Source organism: Mycothermus thermophilus (genome assembly GCF_041956435.1).
Source record: "Mycothermus thermophilus strain CBS 625.91 unplaced genomic scaffold VTJ04scaffold_4, whole genome shotgun sequence".
NCBI classification, from domain to species: Eukaryota; Fungi; Ascomycota; class Sordariomycetes; order Sordariales; family Chaetomiaceae; genus Mycothermus; species Mycothermus thermophilus.
This window is the reverse complement of record NW_027191430.1, coordinates 217,819-231,280: the sequence shown is the minus strand read 5'-3', so window position 1 is coordinate 231,280 and position 13,462 is coordinate 217,819. Positions and strand designations below refer to the sequence as shown.

Below are 13,462 nucleotides of genomic sequence, written 5' to 3'. Positions count from 1 at the left end.
ATCGATCCTGTTTCGCCTTCAGTAACTGTTCCCCTGCTTCTTGCCTGATGAAAGTGAAATCTGCCTTTCTGCCAACATGCGTTCTGCGTGCACAGACTCTTAGCACACACTTAACGTCCACGACCGGATCTCAAGCGTTCATGATCACTATATACATTTACTAACTATTAATAATCCAAAGGAATTTTTCAAAACAAACTTTGATCATCTCCCCGTCTCCCAACATCCTATAACCTTCATTACAAGCCCAAACCCTTCCTTCCTTTCAGCATCCCTAGCCAACATATAGCACCTCCTCCCTGAGCCACGATCTTCCTCCTCCAAAAAGCAACATCTTTCTCATCCTAAAGTTGATCCCTACCCGCGGCATCACCGACGTCCCTATAGCCAAAGAACATCATCACACCTCCAGGCGCCCTGAACCCCTGAATTTCACCCGCTTTCCCATTCCCCCCGACCTGAGAAGACGGGCTCGGGTACACCTGGGGGTGGTTCATCTCGGCATACGCGGGGTTGGCCACCCCAGGCTGAGGGTGGAAGTTGGGGATGTTGACGGAATTCATCATGGCGCTGGCGCCCCTTGCTGTGTTGGACTCGACATGGGCTGGGTTAGGGTTAGGGGGAATAGCAGTCGCGGGAAGCGGGGTGGCGTTGGGGATGGAGACGACGTTTTCCCTCTGATGAAGAGACGTGGCATCGAGGACGGCGCCAGAGGGGTTTAACGAGGCGGCATAGGCCGGGTGTGTCACGTCCAACGGAATCGCGGGGTGCGCGATGAGGTTCTCCCTGAGAGTTGCAGGATCGATGGTACCCGTGATGTTCAACGCGGTGGGGGCCGGGTTGATACCAGCCGCGGGAAGCGCCGTGGTGTTCGGTGCATGTGGTTCGCGTGGAGAGGTATTAGTGGTGTTGGCGCTGTTGGTGCTGGTGTTGGTGTTCGCGCTGCTAGGGGTGTTCTCGTCTGAGTCGTCCCCGAAATCGATGAACTGGTTGATATCAAAGTCGTTGTCAATGTTCCGGTCATTTGTCTCGTCTGACCCGGCAAACCACGCAGTGGACGGTCCCCTGGCTCCGTACAGCTCTGGCGCGAGAGTCAGGTCGGCTGGGTTGACCGGCTGTGGGTGGGCAGTCTGGCGCTTGGCTGAGGCTGTGGAAACGGGAACGGTATTGATATATGAAGCCATGAACGTGGGCTGGAGGTGGGATGCCCGAGTCTGGGATGAACTGACATTACTATTGTCAGGGAGGAGGGCGGTCGGCTGGTGCCCCTGGGAGAGGTGTTGGGCGTTGGCCATCGACGATGCGTACAGCCCAGCCCCAGAAGTGGTTGTCGGGCCAGTTGGCGGAGTGGCCTGTGAAGGCTGCTGGTCATCTCCCCTCGGCAGGGCGGGCAGGTTTGGAGTAGCCGTTGTCGTTGGAAGGATCGCATAGGCATCTTGAACAGTGGGAAGTTGCTGGCCAGATGCCATCGAGAATGCAGACAATCCGACAGGACCCGTGACTATCGGCGTCGAGGCGGTCGGCTGCGTTGCCGGCGCCTCTGAACGTTGCCGGCCATTTTGGACGGAGGGTGCAGACCGGCCAACCGCCCCTGCGGTCGTCGCGGAAGTCGATGTATTCCCCTGAACACCAACAACCTGCTGACCAGACGCCATCGACGACGCAGACAAGCTGGCAGCAGTTGTAGCAGCCGTAACGGCCGGTGTTGTCGCCTGCTGCGCCTGCTGTTCGGGCAGTTGCGCAACGTCCGTGGACGGGCAGGCCATGACTGGAAGCAGGTTATCCAGTTCGGTAAGGAAGCCCAGCCCATCATCATCCCCAGCAGCTTGATCCGCTGTGGGAAGAGCAGGGGCGTCCAGGCCAACATTTTGTGATGCTTGCGGCGGAGGCGGAGGAGGGTATTGCCCTTCTGCATCCTGTGGATGGCCACCATGACCGGCATAGTGAGCTCCGTCTGTACCGGCCCGGGCCGGGGCGAGCCGGTGAGCAGGCTTGCGAGAAGGACCCACATTCCGTGCCGGAGTTGGACCCACATTCCCCGTCGGCGCCGGAGCCGGAGCCGGACCCACACCCCGTGCCGGATGGGGAGCCGGGGCGGGAGGAGCGGGAGGCCGAGCGGGACTTGCCGTCGCAGCGGAGGTGTCATCGAGCCGTCCGTGACTGGTGGAAGGAACCTGCCCCCGACCCCGAAACGACGACGACGAGAAGTTGGGACCGGCGGCGGTGGGTGTGGGATGGATGCTTGAAGGGCCGCGGCCCACAACTCGGGGAGAAGCGAGACCGGCGAAGAGGCCCGTTCCCGTTCCTGGACCAGTTGAAACCGGCGCCGCCGAAGACTCCGCAGCTGCGGCAGTACTGACAGGCGCGCCGCCGACAACACCCATCCCCATTCCCGTTCCCGTCGCAGCCGCCGTCCCCGAACACCCCGCCATGACGGCACCCGCACCAGCACCGCCTGCAGCGCCAGCGCCCGACCCGATGCTCGCAAACGCCACTAGGGACGCCATACGCAGCTGCTCCACCTTCAAAGCGCTCAGGCGGCTCTCCAGCTCGTCCCGCTCGGCTGCCGTCCTGGAGTCGTTGACCAAGCTTCTGTCCTTGTACCGGTTGTACAGGCGAGGCGGCGGCGGAGCAGAGGTCTGAGGCTGCGGCTGCGGCGGCAGCGAAGGAGCAGGTGCAGGCGCAGGCGCAGGCGGGCGTTGTTGTTGCTGAAGGGTTGGCCCCGGGCGGCTGCGTTTCGGGTTGTGCTGCTGCTGGTCCTCGTGGTCGTGGTGGTTGGCGGCGGGTTGCGGCGACCGCAGCCGTTTGGGGGCGGCGGCCTGCTTGGGCTTCTTGGTGTTGTCTTTGTTGTTATTGTTGTTGTTCGACATGATGGAAGCGCGGTGATGGAGATAGATGGTTGTTATGATGGAAGCGCAATGATGAAAATGATGATATTCCTGCAGATATCGCAAGGCGAGTGTGTCAAAATGGTTATGGATGGATGTTGTTGTTGGAAAGAATTGAACCACGACATGTCCAGAACACGAAAGTCCATAGCTACTTTTAATTCTGACGTTACAGAGCTTCGTCCGAGTCTATTTGAGTCCAGAAAGACACACGGACGCGTCTGTAGCTTCAACCAGACGCGCCCCGTCATCGGAACGTATCAATTCGTCACCTGGTCATGGGATAGGTTGTGTTGTTCTTCTGGTCCCATTCTTCATTTTCGGTGTTTGGATCACGGGTGACGATCTAGAGACGGGATAGATGTCCGAGCGGTAGAGAACTATCGGATAGAAAGACATGGGACGATTACGTGGGTTGACGAGATGGTGTCTGGAAACTTAGAGAGCATCGACATCCTCACAACGGGGTATAGGGACGGCGAGGTGGCTCTGGATTGGAGACTCAGATTATGAACTGGAGGAATATATACAAAGCATCAGTAAACCCAAGTCCGTTTCGTTGTCATTAAGACTCCAAGCTGGCCAATACTCATGGCATTAGTCTAGATGCTGGCGTCCAGCTTCGAGATGTCGGCATGGTGGGTTCCTTTGACCCTCAATCGCATTGACCATCAAGGTCCTTGCGGTGGTAAGGCAAAAAGGTCATCATAATATCACGGCCTGTCGTTCAAGAGCACCAAAGACAGGTTGTGGGACGCACTCGGCGGTCAGTGCCCATTGCTCTCTAGCATCATAAGACATGCCATAAGAGGAAGTCCCCACACCAGGAAACTCTGAGAGAATTGGAGACTGACTCATGCAGGAGCTAGAGGACTGAGGATATCTTCACTGAATGGCAGCAGCAATAGCAAACTCATGAAGAGAACACACACTTGATTAAACCATTAACAGGGTATTATTCAAAATGCAAATATCAAAAACCCAAAAACCCAACCAACACTTATCCCATGTTTACCCAAACGCCCGAGTAAGTTACCCAGAGTAACCCCAGCGCGGGGCATTGATGATGATGCCCATCAAGCAACCCGAGATCGTCGCAGCAACAGGGAGAGTGATGAACCAGCCAAAGTAGATCCAAGCAACCATGCGCCAATTGACCGTACGCCAGGTGCCCGAGCACAGGCCGACGCCCACCGTCGCGCCGGTGATGCACTGCGTGGTCGAGACGGGGAGCTTCAGCCGGGTGGCAAGGATAACGGTGATGGCGGAACCGAGCTCCATGGAGAAGCCGCGCGAGGGAGACTGGAGCGTCAAGCGGTTGCCGAGGTTGCGCATGATGTTGTAGCCGTAGGTCCAGACACCGATGACGAGCATGACACCACCGAAAACGAGAATCCAGGTGGGAACCTGAGACTTCCCAGACTCGGGGATCTTGCCCTCATCCCAGATCTGGAAGACGGTCGAGAAGGGTCCGACGGCGTTGGCAATGTCGTTGGCACCGTGGGTGAAGGAGGCGGTAGCGGCAGTCATGACCTGCAGAAAGCTGTAGGCGTACTCGGCGCGGTTGTCGTAGCGGGCGGCGTGCGCGTGGACCTCGTCAAGGTTGCTGGCGAGCTTGCTATGGGTGCTCTGGGCGTTGACCACCTCCTGGTCGACGCCGCGCAGCAGAGCCCACTTGAAGTACCAGAAAAGCACGCGGCCTTCGTACCACTTGCCGTCGGGCTTGGGACCAACGAGACTCTTGCGCGGTGGGTGGCGCACATTGGCGAGCGGGCTGGTGCCGGTGACCTCTTCCCTGACCGAAGTATCGGAGCCTTCGATTTTGGTGATCTTGTCGGGATCCGAAGCCGAGGGAGCAGCGGCCTCGACGTCATTGCGTTGGGCGGCGGCGGCGCGGCGGGCCTCGAGCTCTTCCTTGGTGACTCGACCCTCGTAAAAGTCCTTAACGATGGGAGCAGAACCCTCCGGCGGAGGAGGGGCGTCGGGGCGGCGAAGCAGCCACAGGCCGAGGGGGATGTGGTACCAGCGAAGCTGCCAATCGTTCTTGATGATGACGCGATACATCCAGGGAACAAGGGTAACAGCAACAAGCAGCCCAAAGCCGACACCAACGCCGATGATGGTGATGATGAGCTCAGTGTTGGTGAGGTTGATGGTGAAATTACCGCCCTTCCACAGGAGCAGCATGGCTAGGAGAGAGGCGGCGAGGGCGAAGTAGAAAGGGATGGCGCGGAGAGCCCAAATAGCCGGGTTGCTGCGAACCATGACGGCATACTTGGTGATGAGGAAAATGATGGCGGCAAAGGCACCAGCAAGACCAGGAGCAATGATCCAGGCGAGGAACACCTGCGTGACGCCAGAGTTAAGGGCACCGCCCTTTCCGACCCATTGAACGCCTGTGCGCGTGAGATGTTGTCAGCAAAGATGGTCCAGCGGCTATCTGCGGAGTTCTGGATGGAAAAGACATACCACTTGCGCCGACCGAAGCAACGCCCATACCAATGACACCACCCATGATGGAATGGGTCGTGGAGACGGGCATGCCGAGCCTCGTGGCCATTGTTAGGCAACAGGAAGAGGCGATGACAGCGCAGACCATGCCCAACATGAGCATAGCAGGCTCGTCCTTGAACAGAGACGTGTCGACAATTTTGGTACGAATCGTATCAGCGACTCGGGCGCCGACGCCGACAGACCCGGCAAACTCCATGAGGGACGCGAGAATCATGGCCTGAAGGTAGGTGACGGATTGCGACGCGACCGAGGTCGCCCACGAGTTGGCCACATCATTGGCACCTAGTAGATAGTTAGCAACGGCCGGCCAAGGAGGATGTCGCGATGTCGCAAAGACGAACCGATGTTCCACGCGTCGAGCGAGGCAAAGATGATGCCCATGGCAAAGAGGTAGTCGTACTGGTGGAGGGTCATGTTGGCGTAGTGTTTTGTGTCTCGGTCTCAACGGCTGGCGGCTGTTGTGTGAAGTCGCACAACGTTGTCGACAGGCGTCGACTTGTGCCGTGAAGTGAGCTGGTGGGACAAGGAGACAGAGACAGAAGCAGGATGGAGTTCTGGTGTCAAGTATTTAAGTCGGGAGGCCGAGCAGGGAGGAGATGGAGAGGCTGAAGGACCGGCTCAGCTCCCTGCACAGGTACGGGAGTGTACGGGAGCACCATGGGGGTTGTCTCTCTCTCTCCGCACATGCTGCACGGATACCAAACTCATTGGTGGATAGATGGAACATACCGCACATCACAGATTTGTGATGCATCGGGAGGATGTGGAGAGACAGACAGGGACGAGGTGGGATGACGGAGTCCGGCCGCGCGGGGAAGGCGATGCTAACTTCAACGGGGGTCCCAGCCGAACCGACCTCTCAGATTGAAGCAATGGACCAACGTGGACGGCAGAGGTATCCACGGCTGGCTCTCTGCGAGAACGAGACCCGGCGAAGACTGGGTGAAGACCAGGTGGGAACCGCGGGATGGATGCCAGTGGCGACCTGGACTTGTTGTAGCTTGAGTAAACCTAAGGTACGTACCTCTTTCTTTGCCAGGAACGAGCGAAAGCAGGAGAAACCTACCTTACACCGTACGCATCGGAGACATGTGGACTTGACAACTGAGGAGCAGAGGCTGGACAGGATCATGATGTCGAATGCGTTTCACCGCTTCTATTTCCATTTCTCTGTCTTTCTCGGCGTCTCCCTTCCTCCTCAGAGGTCTATGCAGCAGCACCAAGCATCATCTTCTGCGATAAGGGGCCAGCTTTGCGGCATCGTAGCGTATGGCGTCTTTCGAGCCGACACAAAGAACTGGAATGCCGCAGGGCCGTCGCCACTTCGCCGCAGGCCAACTTTGCCAGAGGTTTCTTTCTGTGGAGAAGACCAGGAGAGGAAAGTTGCAAGTGAGGCGGAACTGAGATCCAAGGATCCGCGGTGAGATCCAGGATGGAAGCGACCGTTGAGGTCTACGCCAAGAATGCCAAGGTTTGTGCCAAGACCGTTTGCCACCACTCGGAGGCCAGATCTCTTTGAGGCTCAGAGATTTGGCGTAGCTCCATGTCGAAGATGGGCCAATCACATTGGCGCATACCGCACGTGCAACATCTGGTTTGCTCTTCTCGAGTCTTGTCCATTTCTTGTCCATCGTCAACCCCTCAACAACATCTCCATCATCCAACTCGTCGGCTCTGCCATCTCATCTTGCGTTGCATCATGCCCTTTCTGCGTGCAGGTGCTTACTGTTGAGTAAGTTGTACCTAGGTACACTGCTACTTCGTACGTAGCGTAGTAGGCGCTATCCCTTCCCAAATCCAGCCGAGGTGGCTATCCTGCCAAATTCACCGCCGGCCACCGGCTTGGAACGGCCTTGGGCCGCTCGAGGGTCTGTTGCTGCTTTATGTACTTATGTACATCACTGCAGAAGTCCTATCGGTAGGTAGGTGGCTTAGGCAGGCCAAGAACATACGGGGTATATGCGTAGGTTTTCCCTGTGCTTGCCTCGGACATCCCCGGCTCGTTTCGCGCAGACTGCTGAACTGCCCATCCGCGTTCTTCGACCGTCTTGAGATACACCCATGGAGCCAGGTCTTTTGTTGCTAGCTCTGTGTTTCTTGTTCATCTCCATCATCTCAGGCTCTAGGAGTTTTGGGTGTGATGTACCGAGCAAGTTCCTGCTGCATGCGCCGTCACTTCCTCCATTGCCGTCCCAGCTGACATACCTCCCTTCGGAATACCTCCCTTGAGGAGACTAGAACCACCCCCAATCTCAAAATAACAAGCTCAAATGAAATGGCCAAAAGAAAGTTCCGAGGATCGCACACCTCAACTCGGATGCCATCCGGTCTCCGGGAGGACCTGTTGGTCTCCCGTGAAGTACCATCCCGCTCCCGCTTTTGCGAATGCATGATCACCACCCTCAATGGCATATTACAGCATCCATTCCTGACACTGATAGCTAATGGTGCATCTCCGAGCGTCAAGGTCCGACGGGTGTCCAGTCTGCGTCTCATGACAACAAGCATGCTGTTGGCCCGTTGCCCCCCACGACAGGGTGGTGGACCATGGATGCTCGAGTGCCAATAAAACACAGCCATTTGACCACATGTACTTCGCCAGACATCTCTGCGTGTTTGCCTGTCTTCTTGACCATGAGATGTTGCTTTTCTCCTCAACCTATCGTTCATTCTGCATCCGGAATCTACCTATGTAGTCAAAGTTGAGATGGTGAACGGAGGAAACTCGTCCACCACGTGGCTCGCTTCCAATATCTTGGTGGTTCCCAAGACTTTCCTGTACTGGAGTTACACTGCTTGTCGTGGACTTTCCGTCGCGCATGGATCTCCATCAAGTTCGGCCATGAGACATCCCTTTCGTTCCCGAGAACCTGGTCGACGGGACAATGTCGAGGACTTGACAAGTTACATTGCAGTATAGACGGACATGTCGTTCTCCTGGGCAGAATAATAGATGAATTATCGATATTCCAACCCTAAACTGGCAGGTCGTCTCGTGAGCTCGTGGTGGATGATACCGCCATGGTCTCTTTGCCTCGGGCGCGAAGTCTGTCCTCGCCATCATTACCTAGGTAGACATGTTCGATAGCCAGGGGCGTGAAGGAATACACGAAGCCGTTCTCCAATATCATGGAGCGTACCAGGCACCTGAGGTACGTCTATAGGCAGTCATCACCAACACTTCAGTCACTGTTGGCGTGGGGGACTGGTCCGATGCTCTATCACACGCCTGTCATGCTGTTGAGGCGTCGCTTGAGGCAGTCAGCCTCACGACGTTCATGCACCAGGATCGCTTGTTTTCAGTCCTCCAGTCAGAGACCTTGTTCCTCCACGTGGTGAGCTGGGTTTCACCTGGCGCAACTCAAGCACATGACGCTTGTTTCTCACATTCTATTTTGATGACCGAGCATTCAGGGGTATTGTCGACAGCAACGAAAAGAAGCCGGGGAGAAGGTTAAGATGTCAGGCCTTCTGGGGTTCTTCAGGCAATTCGTTGCTCTCTTCGAGGTCGAGATGGGCGCGCTGACGTTTCTTTTACGTGACATCAACACGCCTCACCCATTCCCCCTAGATGTGAGGTGGGAGGTTGGACATGATGTTCAGGCACTCGAGACCAGAGCAACGGTACGTAATCTCATCCATTTTCTCACCATGACCGTGGGACTAACATATCCCACGAGTTTCACTTCATTCAAGCACAAAACATGTCAAGACATTCAATTATTCTTTGTCGTTAGCCGAGCTGAATGCTTTCTCATGAGGTAATACCCACCCCCTCACATCCAACCCTTAACCCGTGAATCTCCAACACCCTCAACTTTCCTCTACAACCCCCCGCCATAGCATTCCTTCCCTCCCACCCTCGAGTAGCCTGACTTTGAAAGTGCCATTCAAGCCCTGAGCGGCCTGCCCCTCCCTGGCCCAGCCGGCGGGCGCGCAGGCGTCAACAGCCGTCCGATCGCACCACCAATAGCGCCGCCAATACCACCACCTGGACGGGCCGGGGCTGGCGCGGGCCTCCTAGCTGGGGCCGGAGCCGGCCTCCTAGGCGGCGGCGGCGGCGGAGGCCTGCGGAAGCCTCCCCGCCCGGGCGGGGGTGGGGGCGGCCGGCCAAATTGTCTCTTGACGTTGCCGTTGTTGTTGGCCGAGTCTTCGTCCTCGGGGGTATCATCGACCTTGGCGAGGACTTCACTTTCATCGATGCCTGCTGCGAATTGAGCAGTCACCTCCTCCTCTGCTGAGGATGGGATGATGGTTGGGGTCGACTCGGCCGCGATGACGGTGGTGGTAGTGGTGACGGCATCCGCACAGGCGGCCTTGGCAACAGTTGTTGGTGTGGATTCCACTTCATGTCATGTTAGGTCAGGTCATTCGCTACGCTTGTGAAGGACAAGACAAACCTTACCTGCTGCAGCTGTGCCTGTGACGCTGCCAACAGGGTGGCATGTTGCGGATGGTATGCCCGTGAGGAGCAAGGGCAGGATCGCCGCCATGAAAGAGTTAGTGAGCTGCATTGTGATAGGTTTGTGTCGGTGTAGGTTCCGGCCCGCGTGTGTATTATGATCGTGTTGACGAATCCCAGTCAATGGGTATAAAGAGTGAATGCGCAGATACGAAGGATAGCACTCAGGACCAGCCGAGAAGTGACGATGAGCTTGACGAAATGCTTGTAGGACTTGGAGTTGTGCGGTCGATGTTTTGGTAGAATATCTTCATTTTTATACATCTTGAGTTCTATCTCTGACGGAGCCTCCGGATTGCTGTCTTCGGCTCTTCGTCATGACATACTCAGTTGTCCTCGGGCCGAGAGCGCGGATATCGAGCTTCCAGTTCCAAACCGTCACAGAGTTGAATGCGGTGGCAAGATCGCTGAGTCGTGATAACTCTTGCCCCTGTTTCACTGGCCGGTTCTTCTCGTCGTTGCAAGCAATACCAGGTCCACCGCATATCATGTAATTCAGATAAAGTTCACAGGAGCTGTCGAGTTCAAGGATACACCTCGCTGGGCCGATCTGTCAACAAGGATCATTGACACGGATCGTTAGGCCCCGTATCCGATGAAACGATGTCATCAGTGGATTGGATATCTTCGGCGACTGGAGTCTTGCATCCAAGTTCCATCACTTCCCCGAGTAGTAGATTTAGTTCCCCGAGATGAAACTCGGGCAGGAATATCGGGGTTCGAGTTTATTAATGTCAGCTCATCCCCTGGGATGAGACAGAGACCCCGGATGGCAGGCTAGCTTGACCCATATAGTATCGCTATTCAGACAAACACCGGAAGTTTTAGCAAGGACACTTCTACTGGATCCGGATTCTGGACAACGGATGTATCTCTGTCGAGATCCTAATACAAGTTGTCAGGTGAAATCATCCCGGGTAGCCCGAGCTACGGAGCAGTTGGAAGCACCAACAGCGTCTGAACGCCGAGAGTAATATAAAGTCATGATACATACAACAGTGAGGAATTGAATTCATCGTATCCATTGTCAAAACGCCTGACCGTTTTGCCATTCAGTCTCGTTTCTAAGTCCATAGTTTCATGTCTGACCCTTGGGTCCGGAACTTAGGGCTTGAGTCATAAATATGAAGAGAAAACACTCCGAGCAAATAGCTCCACCTCTTTCAGGTGATTCCATGGCCGGATTCTCGATCCGGATCATGCCCACAGCTCTTCCGACAGCCTTTGGCCAAGGGCGTCTTCAACCCGGATGACAAACCTGGAGTGTTTGGTTGACTCATAAGTCGAAGAAGCAGCGAGGCAGGATGACAGCAGCGAAACCAACCTTCATAAATGTGAATCGGCTGCATGAGGTCCCGGGGCGCATCAGCTCTGCCGTAGCGAGCCTTGGTTGTTGTTGGTTCAGGGGGGACGTTCTGGATTGGGCCAGCACTGCCACACAGCCGAGTACGCCAAGTGACGTGGCATAATATACGCCGCATGAACCCCGCAGGACGAGGCTGTGGTCGATGCGGCCCAATCAGCCATCACGTGCAGCAGCCTGATCGTTCTCGTATCCGTCGGACTGAAAAATGGCGTTTCCTGCCTTCGAGGTGAGGGGTAAAGCAGCAAACGCAAGTGCCTGGAATCTCCACAATCCCGCGGAGCGGTTGCTCTAACGTTCGCAAGACATCAACTTCAAACCAACCTAGATGTTGTGAAGGCCAAGTGTTTGACAGGATGGCGGCGTCCAACTCTTTTGGTCACGGAAACCAGGGGATTCAGCTTGTGGAGAATAGTGGCACAATCAACGTACAGGTCCAGGCTCCCCCAAGTCCACAAAGTCAGTCCATTTTGCTCCCTGGCCCTATCGATTCTGACTGACCTTGGCTAATAATGAAACAGAGCCGTCACCAGGCATATTTATCCCGTTTTCCAGGAACCGCAAGTTTGTCGACCGAGGAGACATTCTCGACCGCATCGCCAAGAAGTTCAACCAACATCAGTATCACACGCGTATCGCCATCGTTGGGTTGGGCGGTGCTGGCAAGTCGCAGCTCGCCATTGAATATGTCCGTCGACCTGAAGCTCAAAGATCCTATAAACTCCAACCATGGATCTTCTGGATCGACGCCAGCACTCGGGTCACTTTTGAACAGAACTTCCGTGCGATTGCCGATTACGTTGATCTCCCTGGTCGTAACAACGAAAAGGCTGACATCCTGCAACTCGTGCGTCGTTGGCTGTCAGACGAACGTAACGAGGAATGGATGATCGTCCTTGACGGCGCCGATAAGCGACATATATTCTACCCAGACCAGAGCGATAGCAACGCGAGCAAGGACGAAGTTCACCTAGCAGAATACCTGCCGCAAAGCCACAAGGGGTCGATTCTTATCACCACGCGCGACATGGACTTGGCTCGGGCTCTTACCGGCGATATTCCGGACCATATCTTTCACATCGACTCTATGACACAGGAGGAGGCTGTCAAACTACTTGAAGGCAAGCTAGGGCGAACCCTCCGCCTAGAGACGGCCAGGGATCTTGTTGAGGAACTCGACCGCATACCACTTGCTATCGTTCAAGCTGCAGCATACATCCAGGTACACCAACGACTTGGATACTCTCCTGAGACGTACCTTGCCGAATTTCAGGATATAAGGAAAAAGAGCAAGTTTCTCCAGCACCCCGCTCACGACCTGCACCGGAGCGTGGGTGAATCAAACGCTGTTCTGATAACTTGGAATGTAACGTTTGACTATATTGTGGAGAAGCGACCTTCTGCTGCCGACCTCCTGTCACTCATGAGCTTTTTCGAACCACAGAGCATTCCCTGCTGGGCCTTAGAGCCCGGACATCTATATCATCGTTATATTCCGTATATTTGGAACCGCAAAAAATCAGACCAAAAAAGCACTGGACATCTTAGGAAAAGGAAGCGCTCTGAAAGCCCGCACCAGAATACAATAGAGGATACTACAGCACCAGCTCGACCTTCTAGCGGTCAATCGCAGCCTGACAGCACTTGTCCCAATACAGACGACGAGTTTAAAACCGATTTGTTGACGTTGCTGGACTATTGTCTGGTCTCCGTGAACGAAGCGCCCGATCAGGAGTCCAGCTGCCCGGACCAAGAGGCCAGCATGCACAACCAGCAGCTACCTCTAAGCATGCACGCACTCGTTCAGTTCTGGACGCAAAGGCGGCTGGAAAGGGAAGGAGTCTACAAGACCTTTCAGCAGCACTTCATCAAGCGGATGGCAACAGTGTTTCCAAGCCCCCGTGAATACAAGAACTGGACAAAGTGTCGAGCGCTCCTTCCACACATCCAAAAAGTTTTCGACTACGATCCTGAAGAGGATGTAGCCGAGGAATGGGCAACACTGCTGTATCTTGCGGGACTGTATCTTTCAAATCAAGGAGAATACAAGCTCGCGCTTCAAACGCTAACAAAGGCGGAAAATGCCCGCAAGCAACGCCTCGGGGAACGGCACCCTCAAACCCTTATAACTAGACAAGAGATTGCTTCTGCTTTGCGGTTCCAGGGCAAGTCGAGGGAGGCTGAGGAACTCGAGGTACAGGTGTTGGAGGCCCAGAAGGAAGTTCTTGGGCACAA

The 13,462-nt window shown here is 55.4% G+C and overlaps 4 protein-coding genes across 4 annotated transcripts in view; 1 reads left to right on the top strand and 3 right to left on the bottom strand.

Moving 5' to 3' along the window:
* Positions 1-344: 344 nt before the first annotated feature.
* VTJ04DRAFT_5777 (uncharacterized protein) lies at positions 345-2,870 on the bottom strand (the record flags this gene model as incomplete). Its single annotated transcript, XM_069363928.1, has 1 exon — positions 345-2,870. One exon carries the CDS (start codon positions 2,868-2,870, stop codon positions 345-347), a length of 2,526 nt encoding a protein of 841 aa, XP_069217806.1.
* A 1,050-nt stretch (positions 2,871-3,920) lies between these two features.
* On the bottom strand, positions 3,921-5,816 carry VTJ04DRAFT_5776 (uncharacterized protein; the record flags this gene model as incomplete). Its single annotated transcript, XM_069363927.1, has 3 exons — positions 3,921-5,284; positions 5,358-5,684; positions 5,744-5,816. The coding sequence occupies 3 exons, from the start codon at positions 5,814-5,816 to the stop codon at positions 3,921-3,923; spliced, it is 1,764 nt and encodes a 587-aa protein (XP_069217805.1).
* Positions 5,817-9,292: 3,476 nt separating this feature from the next.
* VTJ04DRAFT_5775 (uncharacterized protein) lies at positions 9,293-9,916 on the bottom strand (the record flags this gene model as incomplete). Its single annotated transcript, XM_069363926.1, has 2 exons — positions 9,293-9,747; positions 9,808-9,916. 2 exons carry the CDS (start codon positions 9,914-9,916, stop codon positions 9,293-9,295), a joined length of 564 nt encoding a protein of 187 aa, XP_069217804.1.
* A 1,667-nt stretch (positions 9,917-11,583) lies between these two features.
* Positions 11,584-13,462, top strand: part of VTJ04DRAFT_5774 (uncharacterized protein) — a gene marked incomplete at both ends in the record, with an annotated part of 3,408 nt that continues 1,529 nt past the window's right edge. Inside the window, 2 exons of the mRNA XM_069363925.1 lie at positions 11,584-11,686; positions 11,749-13,421. Coding sequence (XP_069217803.1) covers positions 11,584-11,686; positions 11,749-13,421 — 1,776 coding nt within the window. The remainder of the gene's footprint in view (positions 11,687-11,748; positions 13,422-13,462) is intronic.